At 45.0% G+C, this 27,491-nt stretch overlaps 1 protein-coding gene across 2 annotated transcripts in view; it reads right to left on the bottom strand.

Moving 5' to 3' along the window:
- Eif2ak4 (eukaryotic translation initiation factor 2 alpha kinase 4) overlaps positions 1-27,491 on the bottom strand; it is an 84,319-nt gene that overhangs the window by 23,545 nt on the left and 33,283 nt on the right. For both annotated transcript variants that reach the window (XM_021192594.1, XM_029535864.1), the window contains 15 exons: positions 26,600-27,135; positions 25,321-25,427; positions 24,298-24,455; positions 21,091-21,518; positions 19,993-20,062; positions 17,542-17,625; positions 16,148-16,270; positions 13,172-13,276; positions 11,090-11,147; positions 10,070-10,149; positions 8,930-9,031; positions 6,592-6,645; positions 4,355-4,591; positions 2,675-2,750; positions 1,645-1,766 (listed from right to left, as the gene is read on the bottom strand). In XM_021192594.1, coding sequence (XP_021048253.1) covers positions 1,645-1,766; positions 2,675-2,750; positions 4,355-4,591; positions 6,592-6,645; positions 8,930-9,031; positions 10,070-10,149; positions 11,090-11,147; positions 13,172-13,276; positions 16,148-16,270; positions 17,542-17,625; positions 19,993-20,062; positions 21,091-21,518; positions 24,298-24,455; positions 25,321-25,427; positions 26,600-27,135 — 2,340 coding nt within the window. The remainder of the gene's footprint in view (positions 1-1,644; positions 1,767-2,674; positions 2,751-4,354; positions 4,592-6,591; positions 6,646-8,929; positions 9,032-10,069; positions 10,150-11,089; positions 11,148-13,171; positions 13,277-16,147; positions 16,271-17,541; positions 17,626-19,992; positions 20,063-21,090; positions 21,519-24,297; positions 24,456-25,320; positions 25,428-26,599; positions 27,136-27,491) is intronic.

Genomic DNA, 27,491 nt, shown 5'->3' with positions numbered 1-27,491 from the left:
CTGTCCTGGAACTCACTTTGTAGACCAGGCTGGCCTCGAACTCAGAAATTCGCCTGCCTCTGCTTCCCGAGTGCTGGGATTAAAGGCGTGCGCCACCATGCCTGGCTTAGCTGTAGTCTTTTAATAAATTTACTTTACATGTATGTGTGTGTCCCTGAGTATAAGGCCACAGAAGTCAGAAAAGGGTGTCAGATACTCTAGAACTGGAGTTCTAGGCGGTTGTGAACCACTCTGTGTGGATTCTAGCAACTGAACCAAGGCTCTCTGCAAGAGCATTAAGTGCTCTTAACGACCGAGTCACCTCTCCAGCTCTCCTATTTGTCTAAAATGGATCTCAGTACACAATCTGGATAGCCTCAAACTTGTGATTCTCCTGCTTGAACTTCCAACTGTTGGGATTACAGGTATAGGCCACCATGCCCAGCTATATTTTTAATAGCTTCTTAATATTCCATAATATTGATGATATATAGTTAATCATTCTCCTATAGACAAACATGATGGATTTCATTTTTTGATACAATTATATAAACATCCTTTTAAGATTCATATACTGTATTACTTAAAAAAAAAAACAAAACACCCTAAAGGTGGAATTGCCATTTCATAGACTGAGAAGCCATTTCATAGACATAGAATGAGAAGCAAATTTTGAAAAATTTCAAGGCTTAGTGGTTAAGAGGCTTCTTGCTTTTCCGAGGGCCTGAGTTCTGTTTTTAGCACTCAGGAGGAATGATCCACAATGCTGACAACTCCAGCTCCGGGATCTATTGCCCTCCTCTGCCTCAGTAGGCATGTGCACACATGTAGCACACAGTTACATAGATGCACACATAGACATTTTTTAAAAAAATAAATTTGTAAATTTTTTATTCATTTCATTACTTTTCTAAAAAGTTAGCCATTAATAGTCTCAACTTGAGTCCTGGTCATCTCTGAATAATATAAACATTTTTGTACCTTCCAAGTAAAGTTAAGCATGTATGCACAGCACATATACCTTGCCGTATCCTCAACCCTCTTTGGAAGTTTAACAGCGTTATTCATTTCCCGTCTACATACCGCCTGGCCATACGCTTTCTTTATGCCTCCATTTGTACTTTTAAAGATGCTCTGGTGCTGAGGACTGCACCCGGGCATTGCACATGCTAAGTACACGCTCTCCCCGAGTTTCATTGCAAGTGCTTCTGTACACTAGGGACAAAACCCTGACTCTCATACTCACCGCACGTTTTCCTCAGGTCTAGAGGAAAATGGATGGGCTTGCTAGCAGTTAAGGCTGTGAAAGACTAAAGTTGTTGCTGGCTAAGAAAGCTTTGGGGATCACAGGAAAGAGAACATGGACAAAACTCAGCACACCCCATTAGCTGTTGCAAGCATTACTTTCTCTAGATGGTGACATTTGGGATTTTATTGAAGAGCTACCTGGAGAGTAAATTGCATTCATCTGTCTGAGTTGAGGTTAACTTGCTGTAAGGGAGCTCTGTGGATCTTAGCATCTGCAATACAGGATCAGACACTTGCTGAACTCTAACACTGCTTTTCCTCTCATTAGTTATTTCCTACATGTGGCTCCCCAGTATAAGCCTGAAGTGGTGGTGTCTGGGAGGGGCGATTCTTTAACAGAGCAGCATCCTAATTTACCCGCAGGTCGAACGGAAGCATCACCAGCATGCCGCTGTGATCCATGAACAAAGCCGCTTCGTTGTGCTCATATATTTGCCTGTTTCGGGGAAGCAGCAGTGGGGTGCACAGCTGGACAGCGCCTATACCAAAATACAGAGAGAGCTGCTGAGCCTCAGGGTTCTTAACACAAAACGCACACAAGCACAAGGTGAGTGAGCTGTCCCTGGGACACTGAGAGCCAACACTGGCTCCCAATATTGGCTAATAATGTTCCAGACGGATACATGGAGAGTTGAGCTGGGCTAAGTCTGTCGATTTAGTCAAGATTTTGGACTCCATGAGCCAACTGTATTTTAGTAGCAAGGTTGGGATAATCAGTTTCTCCTCAACAAGCTGGGCCAACTGCTTATAAAAGGATTTTAATATATAGTCATACCAAAATCCACCAATAGTAATTTTTTTCTTTCATTGAGATTGGTCTCACTATACTGTCTCAGATGGCTTCAAACCCCTTGCCTTAGCCTCCTGAGTGCTGCAATTACAGGCTTGTACAGCCATACCTGGCTTTCCTTTCTTTCTTTTGTATGTGTATATGTTTGTATTAGTATGTGCACATGTGCGTGGGCTTGCTCATGTGGTGCATGCACTTATGGTACGGGTTGATGTCAGGTGTCTCAGTTGCTTTCACTGAGCCTGAGCTTCCTAAGTTGGCTGTCTGCCACTGAGCTTGGGGATCTTCCTGTCTCTGTGCACCTGTCCCAGTTCTGGGCTTACAGATGTGTGCCGGCATGTCTATCTGGGCTTACAGATGTGTGCCGGCATGTCTGTCTGGGCTTACAGATGTGTGCCGGCATGTCTGTCTGGNTCTGGGCTTACAGATGTGTGCCGGCATGTCTGTCTGGGCTTACAGATGTGTGCCGGCATGTCTGTCTGGATTTTTAGGGGTGCTGTGGACTGAACTCAGGCTGCTATGCTTGTGTGCAGGCACTTTACTTTCTAATGATTTTTAGAAAACTGCCCGAGGAGTGGTTTTCAGAGAAGGACATACCATGCCTCTTAAAGACGCGGACGATGCTTTCACATACAAGCTGCTGGATCTTGGCTGTACGAATCAGGAAGTTGCCCTAAAAAACGAGACCGATGAAATGTCACGAGCAAAGCCTAACTTCCCTCTAGAACGTTCGTCTGCAGTTGTGCTTGCTGCACTGCTCAGTCTCAGGGTCTCAGCAGAGGTCTGGAGCAACTGTCTCTTTGAGCATATTTAGAGGAGAGACATGTATATTTTGCTTAAGGTATTTCCTTTTCATTTCATTCTATTACAGTAATTTTAGAAATAAAAAATAAGCAATAAGACAAAGTAAAGTTACCTGTAGTCGTACAAACAGATCTGATTATTATTAGACAGTCAAACTCTGCTCTTATTTCTGAGACAGGGTCTCACTGTGTTGCCCAGGCTAGCCCAGTCACAATCCTCTTCAGTCTTTGCAAGGCCACAGGTGTGCATGATCACATACACTTAAAATCTATAGTTTCCTCTAAATTCCATCTTCTAAGATTATACCACAGCTTAACTATATAGAAGTAGAGGGCACCGTTGGCCAGCCTTGGTACCTACTCACTCAACTCTTTAACCATCAACCCGGAATACACATGGAGCGACCCATTGCTCCAGCCCTTATGTTGTCAGGCATCAATGGGAGGGGGGAGGCCCTTGGTCCTGTGAAGGCTCAATGCCCCAGTGTAAGGGAATGCCAGGGCAGGGAGGCAGGAGTAGGTGGGATGGTGGGGGAAGCAGGGGGAGAGGAGATGGGAAAGGGGATAACATTTGAAATGTAAATAAATAAAATATCCAATAAAAGAAAAGAAAAAAAAACACTTCTCTAAATTATTTCAGGTGCTTCTGTGTTTTTGTTTGTTTTTGTTTTTACTTTTAGAAATGAAATAATAAAGGTTCCCAAGATTGGCATCTTGACTACTCTTCAGAAACCATCTGGAAGCTTTCAGAGCCTTGAGATGCTTCCCAGCTGAGGCAGCAGAGCTGATGAGGAGCCAGGGCACCCTGCATCTGGGCTTCCTGGGCCTTGGCTGGTGCTGGGAGTCACTCTGTTTCCTCATATAGAGCTGACCGCTTGGGTGTCCCAGCTTGGACATCTGAGATGGGCTCTGTCTCTCAGTCTCTTGGGAGGGCATGGAGTGGGAAGGGTGAAAATCAATGTGATTACTAGCATGGCTCTTCCCTGAACTAGGCAGTCATGCTTTTTGCATGTGCTTTTGGGGCCTTTGGGAATTTAAGCCAAGAACGTACAGTGCTGGAATAGCTGGTTAAACCCGGAATATCACAAAGTAAAACCCAAATAAAACAAAGAGATACGAACATGGGATGGCTTAGCAGGCAAAGGCACTCGCTACCTAGCCTGGCAGTTTGGGTTCAGTCCCTGAGACACACATGGTGGGAGGAAAGAACTAATTCCTACAAGTTGTCCTTTGACCGCAATATGTGTACCATGACATGTGCATGTCCCACCCCCTTACATAAATGTTATTAAAAAAAAACCTATAAAAATGTAAGACATGAAGGTTAGATAAGCATTTAGTAGGAGAAAGGGTATTAGGAGAGGGAGAAAGATAAGAAAGGGCAGAGGTATGAGTTTGATCAGAATGTATCATAGATATACATAAAAACTATCAAAGAGTAAAGAGAAGTGCGTGCTATGTCTGACTCAGCCACCTTCAGGATGTCACTGTCATAGGTGTAGTCTATGGCGGGGGAGATGTGCTGGCAGAAGATTTGGCTCATCATGGTGCGGTAGGCCTTCCCGTCTATGTTGGCCAGCGTGTGGTGCAGCACTTCATGCAGCTCTGACTCCTCCATCTGCGGTGGGGGGAGCAGCTCACTCTTGAGCAGTTCCATGGCTGTGGGCCGTTTAGATGGATCATGGTTCAACAGCCAGGAGATGACGGATTTCTGCAACGTGACAGGCACATAGCTGGTAAGGAGACAGCAGGTGAAACTCAGACTCTCCTGATAGGCGGTCACTCAGGGTACTTTTTTATGCTTAGGTGGCACTTCTGAGATCTCTGATTATGCCATCAGTGCCCCATGACCACAGACTTGTGCATGAATGTAACTGGAGTATTTCTTGAAAAGGAGAGGCCCCTTTTATATCTCTTGTCACCAACAATCAAAAATATCCTTAACTTAGCAAAGCACACAGAAGCTGAGCTTAGTCTTATAACTAGAAATGACTGTATAAAAAAGAGATATCTAGAAATTACCAGAGAGCCCATGCCTAATGTTAGTACTTACATAAGCACACAGCAGCACCTCCACTGCATAGCACAGTGGTCCTCGCTCTCCCTCCATTTGTGTTCTTTACTGAGTCTACTCCCTGGAATCCTCTTGCTTTACACTGTTTGTTATGCCTCCAGAGTGGAGAGCCCTCTGAAGCAGCATAAGCCTTTAGAAGGTTCCCTAAACCTTTTTCTTTTTAAACAGTCTACGCAGTATGTAAGTATATAGCCCACCTGGCCTGGAACTTGCTATATACAGACCATGCTTTAAACTCAGAGACCCATCTGCCTCTGTCTCCTGAATGCTGGGATTAAAGACATGTGCCATCACACCTGTTCCTTCATGATTCTTAATCCTGTAGTTTAGGACAAGAATTTATAAAAAAAAAAAAAAATTGGCGGACTATTTGACAACAGAAATTTTCAATTTTTAGATGGCTTTTATAAGACATCTCTAATGTATCTTTAAAATATCCTTCTGGTGGGTGTGGTGAAAGCAGAGGCAGCTGGGTCTCTGAGTTCAAGGTCAGCCTGGTCTACATAGTGAGTTCTGGGACAACGAGGGGTATGTAGAGATACCCTACCTATGAAGTGAGCATTTATAGTTATGACACTCAAAAATACAGTGAATGACTAATTCAAATGGAAACTAGCAGCTAACAAGAGAACTAGAAGGTAACAGCCTGTCTTCCAATACTTCGTCACTAATTAAACAGAGGGGCCAAACGAGCCCTGTTAGCCTTAAACAGTGTCACACTAAATACCGTAGGATTATAGAAGCTTACTCAAACAGAAATAAAAAGATACTAACAGTCCCTAAGTCTTACAGATGTGCAGTGGAATGGCCATGCAGACACAAAGCCAGTAAGAAGTTGCAAATGTTGACATGCTCTGTTTATGTTCCTGTTCTCAACTTTTGTCCTGACTTTCACTGTCAATAACAGTCAGTATAAGGAAGAAATTTCCCTACGACATGTGTATTAACGAGTGAAGGTTTCACCACAGCAAACAACTATCAGAAAGAAGTAAGGAATACCAGAGATGGTACACAGCTCACTTAGGATCTCTCATTATTTGGGTGCCAGTGTTGGCTTAAGATGAACAATCTCCCCCCCCCCGACTCTGATAGTTATGGTGTATGTGAGAAATTATCTTGCTTTGAAATACTGCAACAGCCACTGCTCAGTGGTGGAATACTTGCCTAGCATGTGGAGGACCTAGGTTTGACTCCCCAGTGCTATAAAACCAAATAATTCCAAGACCTTATAACAGCAGACCACCTGGAGAGTGTAGTCCTTTCTGTACAACCTGAATTACTTCAACCACGAAACAGAGATTATAATTTTTTGCCTGTATATCCTAAGCTTTATCTAAAGCAATTTGCTGTAAAAGCATTTCTTCCCAGCTAAGCCAGTGGTCCAAGTAACACTTGAAGGCACAACAGAGCACACAACGAGCTCTGGAGTGGGTTAATCTGCTGTCAGACCTCGGCCTTTTTACAGCGCATTTCAAGCCTAGTAACATCTCAAGAGTGCCTCCACCTTTTGATATTTTCCCCACAGTGTTCCTTGAACACAAGAGAACGAGTGGCAGAAGATTTCTAACTGAAAACCAAGAGAAACAGTAATTAAAACCCAAGGCTGCAGACCAGCAATTATAGCCTCAGCAAATTACCTGCTTTGTGTGTTCTCCATCATCGAAGTCGTCTGGAAACTTGGGCGATGCGGGCTAAAAGAGTATTATATTCAAATCAGCAAGCGCTTGGCAGGCTGCCAGAGGCAAAGCTTTTATTCAACACAGTAAGATAACCAAAGAGCAAATTAAAATTTGCTAACATGACACCTTCTCCACGCCTCGTGCTCACTCTTCAGTACACAGTCTATTAATGTGGACGTTACCCAAATGACGGCCTCAGTTATGCAAATCACCTCCTTAAAGTTTAAATAAAAGATAATTTAAATAAGAGACTTTTGCCATGGCTGTAATTGTCAATAAAAGTCAGCATAAGGAATAAATTAAGTGTAAGGGTTGCACAGAAACACAAAGCAGTTTAGTGAAACACATGGTGAAGAAAGGCAAGAGTCCACGAAATCATCAACCTAAGAGGAGGTGGGAGGTGGAGGTGGGCGGGTCACGGCGGCTTCAGACATAGCCAAGTCAGAGGCCAGCTGAGGCTGCACGAGGCCTGACTTAGTGACAAACAAACCAAAAGCAATGGACAAATTCAGTTAGCACCAAATCCAAACCCACTCATTCCTCCAAGTCCCTGCTTTTCTGATGAGCAGGACTTCAGCTACAAGATTAACTGATAGTTTACATATTCCTGAAATGGAAAAGAAATTTCGGATTACAGAAAGGGACTTCCTCTCTTAAGCCCATCCTAGCTAAGGTGAATGCAGAATCACCCTTGGTTCATCTATGCCTTATCAACTGCTACCCACACTGCTGTCCAAAGTACTTCAACTGTTCCCCAAAGTGTCCACAGACCATCCTCAGTGTGTGCACTGCTGACTCAGGAACATCCTCAGGGTGTGCACTGCTGACTCAGGAACATCCTCATTCTTAGTGTGTGCACTGCTGACTCATAGGAACCCTCAGTGTGTGTACTGCTGACTCAGGAACAACCTCAGTGTGTGTACTGCTGACTCAGGAACAACCTCAGTGTGTGTACTGCTGACTCAGGAACAACCTCAGTGTGTGCACTGCTGACTCATAGGAGCATCCTCAGTGTGTGCACTGCTGACTCAGGAGCATCCTCAGTGTGTGCACTGCTGACTCATAGGNGCATCCTCAGTGTGTGCACTGCTGACTCAGGAGCATCCTCAGTGTGTGCACTGCTGACTCATAGGAGCATCCTCAGTGTGTGCACTGCTGACTCATAGGAGCATCCTCAGTGTGTGCACTGCTGACTCACTTGTCTGCTTGCTGTTACAGGAGCATCCTCAGTGTGTGCACTAACTCACTTGTCTGCTGTGGTCTATTAGTGCTGTGTGGACAGGGTCTTGCTAATATGTAGTCCAGGCTGGCCTTGAGCTCATGCTCCTCCTCTCTTACATGCTGGGACTGAGGCATGCACTCCATGCCTGCCTTGCTCTATGTGATTTAACGTTAACATAGCAAATACTTATGCTTGCCTTTGCTCCCTAAGGATGAGAAAGGCTCTCCAGACCTCTGGCTCATGAGTCCAAATTGCCTAGCCTTTACTTCCTACGTTCCCATGCCCCGTTGCCATGGGCACCCTTGCCCTGGCACTCTGTAACACTCACCCCTATGAGCACAAACAGCAACTGAAGCAAGGGTTTATCTCAAGAACATGAGTGGGAATTTCGCTGGGGAAAACAGCTCAAGTGACTGCTGAGAGCCACGTGTGTGTGCCAGGGTTAGCAGATTCTCTACCACAGAGACCTGGCTCCAGACTTCAGATCCATTTTAACTTCTGGTCATTCAGATTTGCTTTAGGCATTACAAAACCAGATCCATCCAATAGAAACCTTTCCGTTTGGAGTGGGTAAGAAGACAGGGTCTGGAACGTCATGCAGCCTAGGCTGGCTCGCCTCAAACAAACCAACTGTTCCTCATCACTGGGCACGTTGACAGGGGTGTGCTTTCTCTTACTAGAACACAGGACAACATAGGCTGACAAATTTAGTTACCAAAACTGCTATGTTGGCAACTTAAATGAGGTGACACTCCTTATCCCGATGACATTTTACTGAAAATGACAGAACTGATTAGCTTACCACGAATTGGACAATGAGTCACTGAAATTAGAGGAGGCAGCCAGGCTTGGTGTTGTGCATTGCAATCCCAGCACTCAGAAGGATAAGAGAGGGGATCTCATATTTCAGGCTAGCCTGGGCTACTGGCTAAGACCATTTTTTTTTTTTTAAATCAACAATTGATAGCCTCTTCTATTTTATAAATACCAGGAAAAAGTCCTGCTTTGAGTTCTGATCTCCATACGACACTGAGGATACTGGAAATTTATTCATCAAATATATCTGACACCCACATCTCGAAGTTGGTTGAGAACGAAAATTCTTTCTGAGGCAGTCACCATCGGGTGATAGGACATCTCAAAGAAGATAATTCCCAGGCTGAAGAGATCCACTTTCTGTGGGCAAAACAGAAATTGCCTTTAGGGAGTTCTGATATCAAAATGGCATTTCCAGGAGCTTGGGGGTTTAGTTGAGAAATATGAAGATCTGTTCTGAAACAAGTTTTTCAACCTATAATTTTAAAAGCAAATCATCCAAAAATTTCACTCAGAAATGACTATCACAGTCAAGCTAACATGTCTATCTACTTACATAGTTACCATCCCTCCCACTCCCTCTCCCTCTCTCTGGTAAGAACATTTGAGATCTAGTCTCTTGCAATGTTTAAACTTATTGTACAGAATGTATTCACCTTACCAAGACCCTTTCTTGATTTTTGCTATTCCACTGCTTCAGCCTTTCCCCTCTTTGACAGGCTCTATCCATGCTTGTCAGTGCTACTGACAGGACCAAGCTTGTCACATTCCAGGCAAGTGCTCTACCAACTGAGCCACATCCCTAGCCCTCACTTATTTTTGTCTATCCTTTATTCTAAATGGCCTCTTGTATGAGTTTTAGGATGTAGCTGGATGGTGGAGCACCCGCCTAGAATGTGCAAGGCCCTTGGAGTTGGCCGCCGACAGTGGAAGACATCAGTTCTGCCTGCCTGCCAGGCCCCACTACTGCCTTACTACTCAGTTCCGTTCTTCACAGGCCTCATCTTAACTTAGGGCTGTTCTCTTACTGCTTCCTGCTCAGCATGGCTTCCGCTATTCCTGACCTCGTGGACACAGCTGTTACTCTGGTGGCTGCCTTGTTCCCTATGTACCTGACAGGGGAGGGGAACAGCATGGAGGTTAGCTCACAGAGTCCTAATGGATAGAGGAACTGCCAACTTCTGCAGCAACGATGCCAGCTTCAGTCATTGCCCTGGGGCACTGCTACATGCACTGCCTAGAATGACTGTTCCTAGTTCAGCTGGTCACTAAACACTACATGTTACATACAGTCTTGATGGTCGAACTTGTAACTTACTATGAGACCCCACCCCACCCCGAACACACACACACACACACACACACACACACACACACACACACACACACACAGAGTACCTGGTTGTATGCAGACTTGGTGCTTCCTTGGACCTCAGGGCTTACATACAGAGCAGTGCCAACCATGCCAGTCAAATGGCCTATGGAGGAAAGGAGGGAAGCATTTCAGCCAGGGACTAAGTTATTCCTAGTGCTGCTGTTTCCCAGTGCTCAGTACTGAACCTAGGGCCTTGTGCATGCCGGTGAGAGGCAGTGAGCTACACCCCTAGCTCCAGATAGAGTAAACTTAAAACCAAAGGGCTCCCCCCAACCCCTAGTTATATTTATTTGTGTGGACGTGTGGACACTGTGGCATATATGTGAGAGTCAGAGGACAACTTGTGGGAGCTCACTGTCTCCTTCCACCCTGTGGGCTCACGAGGCTGAACTCAGGTCATCAGGCTCGGTGGCAAGCAACTTTACCTGCTGGGCTGGATCTGTTATCTGCCGTCCCCCCACTCCCAGGAGGAAAGTGAACACCGCACGGATTACTTTGTATGCTCTAGACTGTCCACACGGCCTCACACATAGGCCTCTGCTTACACAGGAAGGCTAGGACTGGATAAAGTCCCAGGAAGGCTGAGACCATCATCACCATTGTTCTAATGATAGAGCTTATGTTTCTTTCTTTTTGTTTTTTTTTAAAGATTTATTTATTTATTTATTTATTTATTTATTTATTTATTTATTTATTATATGTAAGTACGCTGTAGCTGTCTTCAGACACTCCAGAAGAGGGTGTCAGATCTTGTTTTACGGATGGTTATGGGCCACCATGTGGTAGCTGGGATTTGAACTCTGGACCTTCGGAAGAGCAGTCGGGTGCTCTTACCCACTGAGCCATCTCACCAGCCCCAGAGCTTATGTTTCTTAAGAATAATTAACATAGTGAAAGGAAAAAAAAACCTTTAACTTCCATAAAAACTATTTAAAGAATAACATCAATTTGTTTCAGAATAAAGTCTTTATAAATAAAAGGCAGATTTCAGGTGGAGAAGTTTATGGTCTCCTTTTAAACACATGGATGAAATAAAGGCTTACCTGAAGGGTCTGACTTAATCACACGATCACCTGCCTGGTCGTCCTGTTTACCTTCAGCCTAAAATACAAGTGAGGATGGATTAAAGCCTTCCAGCAGTTCATGGCCATGGCTCACCTGTTTCTAAGTGAAGAGCAAAAAGCTAACAGGGACCTCAGAATAATTATTACCATGGTTTTTTGACTTAACACATTTACTTATTTTTTTTTTATATTTAGTTAATCCATTCATGCAGGGTCAAAGGAAACCTAGAGAAAGCAAGAGGAAAATGAATTTACTGGACGGCTCTCTTCAGGACCGAAATACTCAGACTCTTAAAGAAACCAATTTATGTTCATCCCACAAACTCCAGAAATAGAAGCTGTTTATCAGGAAGCACAAGAGGAATAAAAACAGTGACAAACATTGCTCTACCTTTCCTAGTGCTACCGCGTCTTCCTCATCAGTTTGGCTATTTTTTTTTTTCCCCTAAAGGTTGGTCACTAACTTGGCCCCATTGTCCCTTGCTGCAGCACACACTGGACAGTTTTGCCCTCTTCCACATAGCTCTAATGGTCACACCCTAAGCCAAGTCTGGTGTTTGAATGAGATATCCTTCATAAGTCTTGGGCATTTGAATACTTGGTCTCTAGTTGGTGACTATTTGAGGGAGGCCTAGGAGATGTGGTCTTGCAGGAGGACATGCTCCGGGTGCTGTCACTTGCCTTTTGCTCTCCTTTGCTGCAACTCCCAGAATGCACACATTTTATAGCTGAGGCATGATTTTGACAGGGCATAGGGCAGGGATAAGGCTGGGTTTAGCCTGCTGACACTAGAGCTCCTCTCCTCTCCTCCCGACACCTCGCTGGGCTCTTTTGTTGGGGACAACATCTCACCATGTCATCCGTGCCTGGTTTCACCACTTCTCCATACACTATCTGTTCTGCTTGGGACCCAGTCATTATTGCTCACTTCCCATCTCTTTGCTGTGCTGGGTGTCAGGGTCTCACTCTGTAGCCCTGGCTGGCCTAGAACTTGCTATGCAACCTAAGCTGGTCTTGCACTTGTGGTGGTCCTCCTGCCTCTGCCTTCTGAGTCCTGGGGTGACAGGCACCCAACTGTCATTTCTAGCTCTTCTCTGCTCCTTCACTCTCTGCTCCTAACTTCATCTGCGAAATTAGCCCTGATGATCCTTCTCGTCACCATCTAAATTCCATTTTCTTTTTCTGACCAGTCTTGGAATGAGCTGCACTTACTACAGATCATGGGACCTAAAAGCTAGCTTATGATAATTAAGTAGAGCTCTGGCATTCAGATCTGCCCAACTTCCAAAGACTTCCTCTTTACACATCAGTTTTTCTACACGTCACAGTTTCAGTCAGTCAGAACATGGGATGTTCAAATAGCCAAGTCAGCTTACCCTTGGCTGTTAGCTCATGCTGGTGATTCTTGTCCTGGCTTTACTATGCTCTGCCCTGGACTTTGGCCTGCTAGACTCCCACTGACCTTATAGGACCCATCTGGAGTGCCACTGTTGTAGATAGTCTTTATTTTCCTTTGGGTGATGGGGGTCTCATTATGTGGCCCAGGTTGGTCTTGAACACCTGGGTTTGACTGATTAAACCCTTCGCCAGTGCCACAGCACTGGGTTTACAACGTTTCTTGTTCCACATGGCCACGCGTCTCCTCCTCTCCTTACTCTCATCTCACTGTTTCTCACCGCTCACATTAATTAGCTCTGTATGCTAAATTAATCAGTAATGTCAGAGCCAGTGTATGTCCAGGACTGAGACTTACTTTTGTAAGCCAGTGGAAAGTTCCTCAGATGCAGAGCTTGTCAAATGCCTAGTAAGGAGACCCAACTGCCAAATTATTTCATAAAGCATCATATGCCTTTTACCTAAACATTGTTCATGAACCAATAACTTCACGTCCTTAAGATTCAAAACCTAAGACACACTTGTAGCTTGTCCCTTCAGACTTGCCTCACAGTCGAGGAAGACATGGCAGGGCACAGGAGTTCACTCTCCCATCTCTGTGTCCCCAGGGTTATTCAGGTACCCAAGTCATTTACAGGCACAGCCTAACTTGAAAAAAATACTCACAGTGAAGGCCAGATGGTCTGTTGCCAAGCCAAAATCACCTATTTTCACATGGTCATCAGAATCCAAAAAAATATTGACAGGCTTCAAATCACGGTGAATCATTCCCTGTTGGAAGACAATGAAGAGTCCAGCAGCTGCTTCCTTCCCACAGAGCTCAGCACTCAGTTTCCCCACTTTAAAGGTCGAGGGTTGTGATGACAACTGGATGAGTCTTCTCCCGTGGACTTCCTGGTCTCTGGAATGTCCTTTGACCTCTGACCTCTCCCCTGGTGGTCCTGAGCAGGGGCAACACCCAGGCCCTATTCCCAGCTCCCCAGGCTCCTGCAGCCTTCCCCGTGCCCTGCTCAGGCCCTACTCTCCTTCCACTGTAGCCTTCCTTTGCACTACTGCCTGCCACACTCCTGCCATACTCCTGGACTTGTCCACTCATTCCAGCCGCACTGACATCTACCAGTTTTGCCTCTTCCATGAGCCTTGCACACTATTCTAACAATTCAGGTATATGCCACCAGCTCTCAGGAGGAGCTCAATGATAATAACATCACGGGAATCCTGCTTTCTCCTCCTCAGAAGAGCTCAGCATGCTTACTGTTCCACGCAGAAGATAAAAACTCTTCTCTGGTCTTTTGTATGGTATAAAGGCATATACCATATGGCATATACTCCTCTGGCTCTGAGAACAAGCGTCCCTCTCAAGCACCAGCTTGCTGCATGTTTGTGCTTCTGTGTATGTAGGTGATGCACAGAGAGAGGCCCAATGATGCCCACTAGAATTCCCTTTTATTTTCTCCTTGCCAAATTATGCCACGTAGATTCCATGGCTTCTCAATATTAACAAGGCACAGTATAAACATTTTGAAGTTCCAAAAAAATTGAGGCAGAGGGGACAAAGCCCCAACACTAGATAATTCCATGATTAAGACATGAGCAGTGTCTCACCCCCGAGCCAGGCCTGAGAGCCTTCACCTCGAACTCCCAACTTTTAGCTTTAAAATGCCATTTCTACACACAGCTAAGCTAATGTACTGAGCCCCACTACTCTCTGCAAGGCAGCTCCTAGTTCCTTCAGGTTCCCAGGAGGCACAGCAGTAGGTCACTGGGAACCAGATCTGTATGTACAAACTACATTCTCACCCTCCACGGAATGTCATAAAAGGATCATCTGCTGGGGATTAGTTCTAATGCACCCAAACCGGGAATCTGCTGAAGGTCCCTGTCCCCAATTGGTTTTTGATTGATCAATAAAGAGCCAACAGCCAATGGCTGGGCAGAGAGAGAGAGAGAGAGAGAGAGAGAGAGAGAGAGAGAGAGAGAGAGAGAACGAACTTCTATGTTCCCAGGAGAAGAAACACGGGGAGGAGACAGGAAGGCTCTTGGCCAGAAGGAAGTAGGATGTCCCAGGCCGGGCAGGAACAGGAGGGAGCAGTGGTGGAAATGTAGGCACAAGAAGGAAGTGGCCTCAGAAGGGCTGCCCAGAGGCATCTTGGGCAGCAAAGATAATGGGGGCACTCAGAAGGGGCCAGGAAACAAGATAAAATATAGATTTAAGAGGTGTTAAGTCAGGAATGCTGCAGGGGAGAATGTGCTGGCTGTAGGGAGGTTTAGAAGTGCCCACCATTGAGCTAGTCAAGGCTTAACAAAATTAGTTGGTGTGTGTGTGTGTGTGTGTGTGTGTGTGTGTGTGTGTGTGTCTTTCATTCAGGAATCTGAGAGCTCTTGGGCAGGTGCAGGGCGTGTGCCACTGGTGTGCCATGAGCCAAAGCAGTTAACTAATTCACCACTACAGTCACCCTTAACACTTTGTACATGTCTAAATGCCTTCCTTACAGAGTGTGGACAGATGTCTTGTAAAGGGTCAGTGAGCGAATATTTTGGAGCTCTTAGGCTATGTGGTGATAAGACAGACACCACGACCAGCAAGGTGGCTCAGCAGGCAAAGGTCCTTGTCACAAAGCCTGATAACCTGAGTTTAATTCATGTAATTCACATGGTAAAAGGAAAGAAAATTGTCCCCTGACCTCCACATGGGCACAGTGGCATCCACTGGACCATACACATATACACAAACAAGCAGATCACTATAAAAAGACTATTTTAGCCGGGCGGAGGAGGCGCACGCCTTTAATCCCAGCACTTGGGAGGCAGAGGCAGGCGGATTTCTGAGTTCAAGGCAACCTGGTCTACAAAGTAAGTTCCAGGACAGCCAAGGCTACACAGAGAAACCCTGTCTCAAAAAAATCCAAAAAAAAAAAAAGACTATTTCATCATATTCATAGTTTCCTCCCTTGTTTTGTTTTATACGCTTATTCTCCGTTTCCTGTTTGATTTTTAATATAAGTTTATTCCAAGTTTGTATAATTTATTTAAGCCAGGAATATGGTTCAGTAGGTAGAATATTTGCTTGAAGGCTTGAGGACCTGAATTCAGATACTCAACATCCACATAAAAGCTGGGTACAGAGACTGGCAGACAAACAGACCCTGAGGGCCAGCTGGGCAGCCAGTTGAAGTGGCAAGCTCCTGTGCAGCAAGAGACCTTGTCTCAAAAAACAAAAATAAAGAGCAACAAAAGAAGACACCTGTTTTCATTACTTTTCTTTTGATAAAGGCAACTTACAGAAAAGAAAGAGTTAACTGGACTTAAGGCCGGGAGTACAAAGTACGGCAGCAGGCAGGCAGGAATGGTGCTGTAACAGTAGCCGAGAGCTTACATCCTGAAACCTCAAAGAATTCCTCCAGTGACACACCTCCTCTAACAAGGTCCTACATCCCAATCCTTCCCAAACAGTTCCACCAACTGGAGACCAAGGATTCAAATATGAGTCTAGGGGGCTGTTCTCATCCAACCCACCTACATCCTCAAGTACAAGGGGAATGTATCCCTAATTCCCACAACGCATGCACAAACATTCATGCAACATAAATGCACAATTTCTGTAAAGAGAGGTATATAGACATGAGATGTTATAAAGTTTACTTTCTCATGGATATAAGCTAATCCATCTAGAATCTCTCGGAAAAGTCTCCAGAGGCGGCTGGTGTCTCGGAACAGCCCTTGGTCAATGGTGTCCCGCAGTGTGCTCTTCTCGCAGTACTCCATCTACAGAGAAGAACAAACCAGGCAGAGCTGACCACACTGAAGGCTCACAGTAAGGAGCTGCAGTCAGTGCAATCACTCACGCCAAAACAGGGAGTTTAAACAGTCTTGGAAAGAACTACCTTTCTTTTATGCTAAAAAAAAAAATGAAACAAATGACAGCATAAAAAAAATCTTGCATATGAATTGGCTCAATGATAGAGCACATTACAAGCATGCATGAGGCACCATCCCCAACACCCCAAACACCCCCTAAAACGTATAGAAGCAAATATGTGTTTAATAATAATATTAATAACCAATAATACCAAAGAATACATTAGGGCAAATATACATAATATTAGCAGGAAATATAACCTTTCCCCCTGCAGTGGGACTGAGCCAGGACCACTTGCATGCTCTGCCGGCTGCTTGTTTTTAAAATCCTTTTCTTGTTTAACATCCTTGTCACAAACATGAAAACCGAGATTGCAATAAGATGTTATTATGTTACAAGATTGTTTCCAATCTCAAATTTCCAAGAATAGCTAATTAGTCTAATGATGTCCTTGGCTTTATTTGTACACCAATAACAAATATTCTTTGAATCTAGTGAAAAACATTACAAGGATTGACACATTCAAGTAGGGGCTCTGTCTCACCCTTTCTTGGTGTATTAAGAGAGAAACCAATGTAGCATCACTTAAGTCTTAGGTCAATGTGTGAAACTAGGTTTGGGTCCCAGCCAGGGCCAGAGAGGGAAATTCCTCAGGCAGAAGTGTTGCTCCGTTTTACGCATCAGCCTTCATCCTCATCCTCAGAACCCCCAGCACATTCTGAGTCACCTTCCAGGCCTCACTCAGGGCCCAGCTCCCAAGAGCCCCACCCACTTCACAGGGCTATGGAGATAAAGGGCACATGCAGAGGGTTAAGGCATGCCCACTCCTGCATTCCCAGGACTCAGACACGGTTGTGAGAAGTATCAGTAGTTAATGAATCTGTGGGAAACTGAGGCACTTCATCTGAGCTCACGCAATGACGGCAGGTAGATCTAGGATGTGTACTTGCACAGCCTAGGTCCAGGGCTGCCCCATGGTGCCTCCTGAATACACTGTGAGACAGGACAGGTTCAAGGCTGGGGGAAAGGCTTCCATGTTACAGCTTCCCTGGCCAATGACTCTTTAGCAATGCCAATCAGCCCTCTTTTGTCCATAACCTTGCAGTCCATCATAAAACATAACTGCCAACAAGCAGTGAGAGGTACCTCACCCCGGAGCTGTCCACCAGCGCCTCACCTGGATATAAAGGTAGTGCACAGCCTCAGTTGTCACTGAAGGCTCAATCTCGTGGCTACTGTCCTTTTGATTGCAGTCTTCATCCTAAACCAAGAGGAACACAGAACTCAACTGATGGCTGAAATTAAACAAGAGCATCATCACCTTCAAGAACTTGTGTCTAAGGCCCCAATCTCCTGTGCATGGCCTCCATCACTTTAGGGGACATCAGCAGAGCAGAGTACAACCACCATCCTTTAGGTGCTTGGAGTACTTAAAGGGAAAGTCTGGTGTGAGCAGAAATTCTGCAGAGCTTATACACAACCCTGGGAGACATAGGAGATAGGTAAGATGTGCAATACACAGACTCCTGCTCAGGCCTTACCTTTGAGGATCTACTGATAAGGATGGAACGATTACAGGGCAAGCCTGTGTTAACAGATGTCTTCACACTGTCAGAAGGTTCAGTGCCCTCTGGGCCACACCTCTGAACACATCCTAGCCTCCACTCATGAGTAGCACGGATAAGCAGCCCACTGCCTCACAAGGCCAACTCGCCTGTCTCCCATAGGTAATTTTCTCTCTAATACCCTTAAGAAAGTCTTTTCTAGGGCTGGAGAGCCCAGGAAATAGTTAAGGGCTCGGTGGTTTTAAGAGTGCTTACTGCTTTTGCAGAGGACCTAGGTTCCCTCCCCAGTACTAGCATCAGGTAGCTCACAACCACCTAACTCTGCATTTCAGGATCCAGCGCCTCCCCAGGGCAGCTAGAGCCTCCACGGGGCATATGGTGTGCATAATCTCAAGCAGAAGCACATACAGATGCATTACAATATGTTTTAAAGCCTCTCTTCTGGTTTTATTTTGTCTAGTTTTGCCTCTATGTGCATGCCCGTGTGTGGGTGTGTACGTGTGAGGGCATGTGCCTGTGGAGGCTACAGGAGGACGCAGGGTTTCCTGAGACCCAGGCAGCTGTGAGCCAGCAGACGGTGCTTGGAATCGGTGCTCTGAGGCACACCTAATGTCCTTAGCTGCTCTCCGGTCCCCTGACTACAGTTTCTGTGAGGAAGAACAGTTTTCAATATTTTCCCTTTTCAAAGAAAATTAAAAAGTTCTGCTTTGGAGATAACTGGATTCAAGTATTAAATTACTTACACTCTTTGTGGTGCGTCTGTGGAGATTATTAAGCCCTTGAGGTTTCTACCCATCAATTACAATGCTCATGGGATGTAGTCTTTAATTGAACCAAACTGGAAGCATAAATTTGATGCCCTTGATAATTAAATGCACAACGAACACTAAAGCAAATATAACTTTTGCTTTAGCAGTTTAGATTATTTATGCTATTATTGTAGCTAACTTTCTATTAAAAAATGAAAGTAAAGGGGTTTAAGTGGCTTTTAATTAACAATACTTATTAAAACCATACTGGTTAATTCATTCAAATCTTCAATTCAGTTGAAATGTGTACTAACAGTGTCTATATGTTTATACCCTGTGAGTGAACTCATTCACGCCAGTGATTATCCTGTTATTCCAAGTAATACAGTTATTACAGACCACATCTAGCCACCATGGCCAGCTCACTGTTTCCGCTCTGAGCTTGAGGCACCAGCCTGTGGCTCTGTATACTGACCAGAGAAGGAAGCAGGGCTACGTGGGATCTGAGGTCCAGAATATTTGTCAAGCTTTTGAAGCCGTGAGCCATATGGAGAAGTGTGCTTTATATCACACCTAGTACACACCTAGTAAGCATCTGGCACTGGAGTTACAGGAGCTGTGACCTGCCTGACTGACCTGGGAACTGGGATCAGCTCCTTTTCAAGGGCAGTCCATGCTCTTACTCCCTCCATCCCCTCCCCTCCAGCCATCTTTCCAGCCCCTGGAAAGGACAAGTTCTAGCAACAAAATTTACTTATACTAAAAGTAAGATGCATTCTGGCATTCTCTCCTCTTGTCTACAACATGAGAAATAAAATAAGGCTGGCTGCGATCCTTTAAATTTACTCACCAAACATTGCAGGCTAACACTACCTGGTTAAAACACTGTTCTAGAAGATGGTTTATCTCACAGATGCCTGTGGAGGCAGAGGACTCTGGATCCCCTGGGACTCCATTTACAGATGTTGTGAGTTATCATGTGGGGGGAGATGGGAGCCAAGCTCAGGCCTGCAAGAGCCGTAAGAGCTCTTAACTGCTAAGTCGACTCTCTAGCTCCTCTGGGAAACTTTCCACTATTCGAAAAAGTACAGTATGCCAATTTACTTCCATATGTCAGTATGAATTTATGGTGTGAATAAAAGCCCAAAACATAAATAGGATTTATTTTAAATGACTGGCTGTATTTTAAAACTGTTATCCACCTACCAGATTAAGGCTCTGACATTCTACTTGGTGTTTATAACATTAGATGATGTCATTTCCTTACATATCACTCTCTGAGTGAAACTAGGTAACTTCTACTTATATATTTACCTGATTCTGACTTTTACTGTTTTCATCTTCATTGTCAAAGATGATGTCACTGTCAGAATCTGAAGCAGGTCTTTAAAAAGAGAAATAAAGACATATTAAACAAACAAACAAACAAACAAAGCAAAAAGCTGACACTCTTTTTAGTTCACCAGAAAAGCAAAGAAGCTAGAGCGTTCTACATGTGGTGGTGTGAAAGGGAGCAGCCTCTAGGCTCACGCACATACTGAATGCTTGGTCTCCAGTTGGTACAATAGGAGGTGTGGCTTGTTGGAAGAGTTGTATCTTTGAGGGTAGGCTTTGAGATCATGGTGTCTCTTTACATCAACAGCACAGTAACCAAGACACACCACTACTCTACAACAGCAACACAGACTGGGCTGTTGCTTTTTCTTTTCTGTTACCTAAATACAGATCTTCTATTTATTTATTTATTATTTATTTATTTAAATCTTTATTTTATATGAATGGGTATTTGGCCAGCATTGTCTGTGCACTATATGTATGCTGTGCCTGTAGAGGCCAGAAGGGGGCGTATGACTTAAGTTACAGATGGCTAGCAGTCACGGAAGTGCTGGGTATCAAATTCAATTCCTCTGAAAGAGGAAAACTCTCAACCACTGAGCCCTCTCTCCAGCCTCCAACAGAGAACTCTTTAAGAAGGAGCTCCCTTATTTCACAAAGTAATTAATTGCTAAGAGTTGTAATAAATTGTATCCAACTGAGTACAATGAAGTAAATTGCTAAGACAATTGCCTGTGGGTCATAATTTTCAGTCTCATGGCCAGTTAGTTATCAAGATTCTTAAGTGGTCCACAGAGTTGGAAGCTGTGATTTAAAGCAGTGCCCTGTGTGTGACAGGTTCTCTTAAATGTATCAAGATAAAGTATTTGAAATCACGCCTGCTTCTTTCTTCCTGCCTTTCTTTCTTCCTGCCTTGGATATGGGGGAATCTTTAAAATTCCTCTGGGTTGCATCCGGCTACTCCCTGAAGGAGAAGTTCCCATCAGTTTGCTTCTTTCTTAACAGGGTCAACACACTGGGATTCTGAGAACCCGTGGTGTGGGCTATTGGGTTAGGGACTAGAAGTCCTCTACTTACAGAAAGGACTGCGAGAAGACGCCATCGTGCTCATCCTCATCCTCCTCATCGCTGCTGGAGTCCTGGCCAGTGACTGGGAAGCGGGTGCTAGTAGAACGCTCTGCAGATGTGCTCCACTCCACCGAGCTGCTGAGGATGGGTGGCGGTGCTGCAGCCTCCACGCTGCCCAGTTCCTCAGTGTCGCCTGATGCTTTCCCACAGGTGGCTGGGCTGTCCTGGGCCTGGGGTGTGCAGTCTGGGGGCGGTGTTCCTGGCACCGCTGGGCGCTCATGTCGCTCAATCCAGGCATTGTAGTAGCGTACAATGTTCTCATGGTGCAGGCGCGATAGCAGTGTTACCTCGCCCTTGATCCTGCGGAAGTGCCTGCTTGCAGGGTTAATAGGAATGCGCTTCACAGCATAGCAGCAGCCATCAAGCTTGTTTTGCACCTGCGGGGCAGTAGGGGACAGGACCTGGTCAGATTCGTAGCTCAGAACCTTGCACCCTGGCATTTACACTAAATGGCCCATTTCCGCCCCAGCAGTACTTGTAGTCTGAGAACCCATAATGATAATAGCTAAGATCCACAAAGTTTGAATTCAAGCCGAGGAAAGCTTTGGTTGCCCCCAAACTAGGGAAAATGTTTAAGAAATTGCAATGTGCGGATTCCACTGGGAGACACTGGGGAGAGGGCATGAGTCTTGTCTCTCTGCCTCCTTGTTTCTTTCCTTTTCCCCTCACACCTCCTTTTTCTCCACTCTCTTTTTGGGGAAATATCTCACTACGTAGCCAGGTCTGGAACTTGATATATTTCTACTTCAGACCTGGGATTACCGGAATACACATTTTTCTTTCGTTTTTAGGCAGGGTCTCATACAGCCCAGGCTATGGAAATAAAGCTAACCTTAGACTCTGCAATCTTCTGCCTCCATCTTTTGAGCGCTGGGATTGCAGGCATGGACCACCATGCTTGTCTTAATCATTTATTTATTAATAAGTGTAACATTTTCTTTAAAATTAGGTTAACAGATGGAGCCATAAGTTTTATTAATTTCATGACAATTACTTCCTATTTTTTGTTGTTATATAGACTAAATATATATCAAAATACAATAGTTTTAAAGCAAAATTAATTTTCTAAAGCCAGTGTAAGTTTTCATCTGCTGATTTTATTTTCTTAATAATCAAAGTCACTAAAGATGGATGAAACTACAGAAATTTTAACAAACCTAAAATAATTTTTTTAATGAAAATTTATTTTACGAAGAATTTCTAAGGCCAAGTAGATTTGGGGGAGATACTCGACTTCCTTGAGACTCAGTTTTCTTACCTACATGGAATTTATCCATTTTCATTGCTAGTCTGAATGGGGACACTAAGGAACACATGAGAGCATATGGAGAAAGAAGACTCCCCTACCTCCAGGGAGGTGTGCCCCGACCAACAGCAGCAATCCCCATCAACGCGCATGCTGCCCATTGAGTTTTGTCACCAAACTAAGATTCAAAAAACTGGTGATATAAAATCAAGCAATAAAAACAGGAGCACAATGAAGCAACAGAGACACATCTCCATGGCCAGTGTGCTCATACACCACCCACCCTTCCCTGAAGGCTCCACTGGTTTGACTGAATTAACTGTCCCAGGTTTTCCTTCACATAAGAGTTAATGCACTAAAAACGCCTAGCAATTCCAAATGAGGAAGTGCTCAAGTGGTGAAGGGCAACTGCTAAAGCAGCCTGGTGGTGAAGTAGGCTGCTCGCTCAGCTGGCAGTCTGCAAAGGGAGTGAAAGCCAGGGGATCTCAAGTGGAGAAAGTAAGGCCTGGAAGATGAAGATGCCCTTGGTACGGCAGCTCGCTAATCACCTTTTAGATTGTGTAAATAAGGAAGGTTACAAGGGGCCTGTCCAAAAAGAAAAGAAAAGAAAAGAAAAGAAAAGAAAAGAAAAGAAAAGAAGAGAAAAGAAAAAAGATAAATTCCAAAATCAAAAAAAAGACATAAAGTGAATAAAAATGACACTGAATTATATAACTCCTCCTAGAATGGTGAGTTTTCTTGTAGGATAGCTGCCTTGTTCAAGGCTGGCCCTCTTTTACTGTGGGAAGGTTGATTAACTGTTGCTTTGGTTGAGAGGCCTGTGCAGTAAGAGGGACACTTCTAGGATGGATATATAACCCTAACACAGGGAGACGGAGGCAGGCAGGAGGCTTAGGGTCATCCCCATCCACACTGAGTTTGAGGACAGCCTGGGCTATATACATCTCAAACACCTGCCAGGGATATAGGGCTATAGCTCGCCTAGCAGAGTGCTTGTCAAGTACACACAAACTCTGCGTTTGATCCCCAGCACAGTATCAAACAGGCATGGGAAAACTGGCCTCAAGTCCCAGCACTCAGCTGTCAGGAGAAGGACCAGGGTTCAGGGCCATCTCTGCTACACTGTGTTTTCCAGGCAGCACAGACACCATGAAACCTTGTCTCAAATCAAACAAACAAAAAAATCAAAACCCAACAAAACACACAAAATCATCCAACAAACAAGAGTGCCGCCTGCTTCCCTATACACTCAGAATCCCAAACACAAACATGCCTCATGGATAGGGGTCACATTCATATGTAAACCATGGCATGCACCTCAGCTGTTCTTCATACTTTTTAACCTGCATCTCCAGAGGGTTAGAAAACATTTAAATTATATAAGAACAGCAGAAGCCTCTTCCTACATTACGTAATAACACTTACCCAGACCGAGTGAGCAGAGGCCTAACAGCGGCAGACCCTAAGACATGCTTGTAATCTTCCATCTTCCTAGGCTAGAAAATGAGCCATCAAGACAGTCTCCCAGCTTGGATGCTATTTCTGTTCTAACTTTGGAATCCCTTTCTCCCTGATAACACTGGGGTAGGTGGAGAGGTAAACTCCCCTCCTGATCCAAGCCCAGGGAAACGTTCTTCACGCAGAGATCCTGACCACTCACGATGCTTATAAATAATGGGTTTTTTTCTTCATGTCATTGTTCTGAGCCAACCAAGGACACAGGAACAATGTATTCTTAATGAGTCCAGGGTAGCCTTAAAGAAAGCCTTTAGCTCTGGGAGGTGAAGGTGCTCCCAGCTTCCAAGAGTCTTATTCACGTCCCTTTCCACTCCCAAAATGGAAACCAAGTCTGTGAGGCCGTGGGAATGAAAGAGAAAGCCTAAAAGAGATTGGGGACAACCCTGTTGTACCTTGATGACAGCTCCAAAAGCTCCTTTCCCTAGGAGTTGTAGTTCTTCAAACTCGATGAAGTACCGGGAGAACTGTTTCTGTGTCTCACTGAAGAACGCAGCGCTGGGCAGCTGGTTGCTGGGAACGACGGTCTCAATGTAATCTTGTCCCCCAGAGTCTAAGGTAGAGCAGAGGCATGAGGAGTGCTTTCCCAGAGGACTGGGCCTGGGAGATGGCTTGATGGTGGAGGGCTCATACTGCCTTCGCAGATGACGGCAGTGTGGTTCCCAGCACACACACTGAGCAGCTTATAACTACCTGTAACTCCAGCTCTAGGGAACCTAATGGCCTCTTCTGGACTCTCTGGACATTGTATCCACATGTGTGCATACCCACACAGACACACACATACACACTTAAATTGAGAATTAATAATAAAAAAAAGTAGACAGCTCACAGGAGCCAACAACTTAAGTAAGAGAGGAGGGGGCCTCAACAAGTGGTCTGGAAAGCACTTCATATCCTTTGACATCTTTTCCTACCTGGTCATCTTTAGAACAGGCAGGAATACGCAGTTGGCCCACTTTACAGGCGAGGGTAACAGGGATGGAGGGAAAGTGACTGAACTAGGCATCTGGAACCCCAACTCAGGTTTCCTGGTCCACGCCAAGGTCGTCTAATATAACATGGCAATGTGGGTAACAGCAGGAAGGGGATGCCCCACCCACTCCATCTATAGAGGCTGGAAGGACTAGGGTCACAAAGCAGTCCTATACACACAAGGCCTACACATAAGTGGATTAAGTGAGGCCTGGCATAGGTAAAGAAAAAAATCAGGCAGACGTTCTCAGTGTAAGGCTTTGTGTTTTCATAACAACAACAACAACAGAAGTAGTCAAGTGTAGTAGGGCATGCCTGCAATCTTAGCACTCAGGAAGCAGAGTCTGGAGGACCAAGAGGTCTAGCCTGGGTTACACAGTGGGACCCTATCAAAAAAAAAAAAAAAAAAAAAAAAAAGGAAAGGCAGGCAGGCAATAACTCACCTTCAGGACTCTGCTCCACCAAAGGCAGTTTGGGTTGAGGGTTTATAAAGCTGTGTTTCAGCAGCTGCTGAGGGCTCCATCTTTCCTTGTCGTCCAGGCAAACACACCTCAGAGGGAGAAGAGAATCTCAGTGTGCACAGTGCTAATGCCTTTCTAGTTCATCTGCCCAGCTTATCTATGAGTCTGCTTTTCTTTTTAAACACACATTGGCAAATTCATGTTACTTTTGGAAGAAAATATACTTAAAAGTGAATTTAACTGAATAAACGCCATTTCATGGTTTACATATCCCACAGTAGACTGGACTCAAGTTGAAAGAGAAAAGAAAAACCAACTACATTTTGTTAATTATAGAGGCATAAAATGATCTGAAATACACTCAGGCCATATAAACCAGGTTTGGATTGTCACTTCCATTAACAGCTTAGTTGCCCTGTTGAACTAAGCCTGCTGAGGACCAGACTTAAGCTTTCCAAAGACAGCAATCATATGCTGAGGATTCTGAAACACAATGGTAGCACTGAGCAACACTGCTAAAAAGTCAAAGTGCCAAATCAACCTGGTCTACACAGTAAGTTACCGGCCAGCTAGAAGGAAGGGAAGGAAGCTGCCCCACAGGCCTGATGACCCAACAACCTGAGTGAGTCTCCAACCACAGTTCACTGTGGAAGGAGAGAAGATTCCAGAAAGCTGTCCCCTCCCCTCCATAAACGTCAATGGGTTCTTGCTCTCACAGACATGGACACACACACACACACACACACACACACACACACACACACTTTTTAAAAGCTGGCTTCATAATGATCATGCATTTGTGATTCACAAGCAGAACACCCTCTGTCTAGAAACAGCTGGTGGATTGACCCTCTGACCTGGCTGAGTGAGACAGCCATTGGAGGAAGAGTCAGGAAGAGAGGGCAGAACCACACTTCTCAACTGCTTTCCTGAGGCCTTCTCCTTGGTCTCCTGGGACTCAGCAGCAAAGTAACAGAGGAAGTCTACCATGCTCAGGGCACTTCTTGCCACTGCCAATGCTTCTGGGATAGACGGGAATGGGAAAAAAAATTCTAGAGTATTCCAGGCAGCCTCCCCAAAGTAGTTTGAGAATCAATTATTAAACTCGAGTGGGTTTAGGAGAAGGTGGGAGGCTGTAATACGGAAGGAGAACATATGAGCCTGGGCAGGAATTGGCCCTGGCTCCCCTCCTCACATCTCAGTCTCCCCGCTCCTCAGCTGTACAGGAGGAAAGCAGGACGGAACAAGCCCTGCCACTCACTTCTTCAGGAAGTCTTGGAAGTCGGCTGGCAGGTCACTGGGGATGGTCACCGGATACTCCCCACACTCCTGTCCTTGGCTAAGAGACAACAGCAGAAGGCCAAGACGCCACACATCCCCTTTCTTCCCTGTTTTATAAGGCAGGGCACTGTCACTGAAACGAACTCGAGTTTGCTCAAATACATCCTCCTTGCAAATGTCTGCCAGACGCTTAGAGATGCTGTAATCTGTTATCTTGACAGTGCCCTCGGCATCTACCAAGACACTAGACGCGCTCAGAACCTTGTGCACCACGGAGTTGCTGTGGAGGTAATCCAGGCCTGCCAGGAGCTGGGCTGTGTATTTGCGCAGCTGGTGGGTGGGGACCGGGCCCGTGTGGCTCAGGTGTGTAGCCAGAGAGATGCCACTGACGTGCTCTGCCATGATGTCGATCACAATGGAGTCCTCCTCCTCTTTGGAGTTCATCGCAAAGTAGTGGACGATATTTGGATGGCTCAGTTTCACTAGGGAGCTGAATTCTGTTTCTGCTCCTTGAATCTGAGTAGGATATTAGGCAAATGACATTAGCTAGTATTTCACTCCAAAAAGTAAGGTGTGAGATAGACAATACACTTTCAAAGATGGGAAAATAAGACACTATAACCTGAATTTTCCCCTAAACTGATAAATCAACCTGACAGTACATAAAAATGCAAGAAAGTTTAGCTAATTATCAACTTCAATGCCAAATCAGGGTATCCAAATACCATAAAATTGCTGAGTGTCTTTTAAAAATCAAAATTTTGGGCTGGGCCTGGTGGCGCATGCCTTTAATCCCAGCACTTGGGAGGCAGAGGCAGGCAGATTTCTGAGTTCGAGGCCAGCCTGGTCTACAGAGTGAGTTCCAGGACAGC

This window comes from Mus pahari, chromosome 3 (assembly GCF_900095145.1).
Source record: "Mus pahari chromosome 3, PAHARI_EIJ_v1.1, whole genome shotgun sequence".
Taxonomy (NCBI): domain Eukaryota; kingdom Metazoa; phylum Chordata; class Mammalia; order Rodentia; family Muridae; genus Mus; species Mus pahari.
This window is presented reverse-complemented; position numbering and strand designations above follow the sequence as displayed.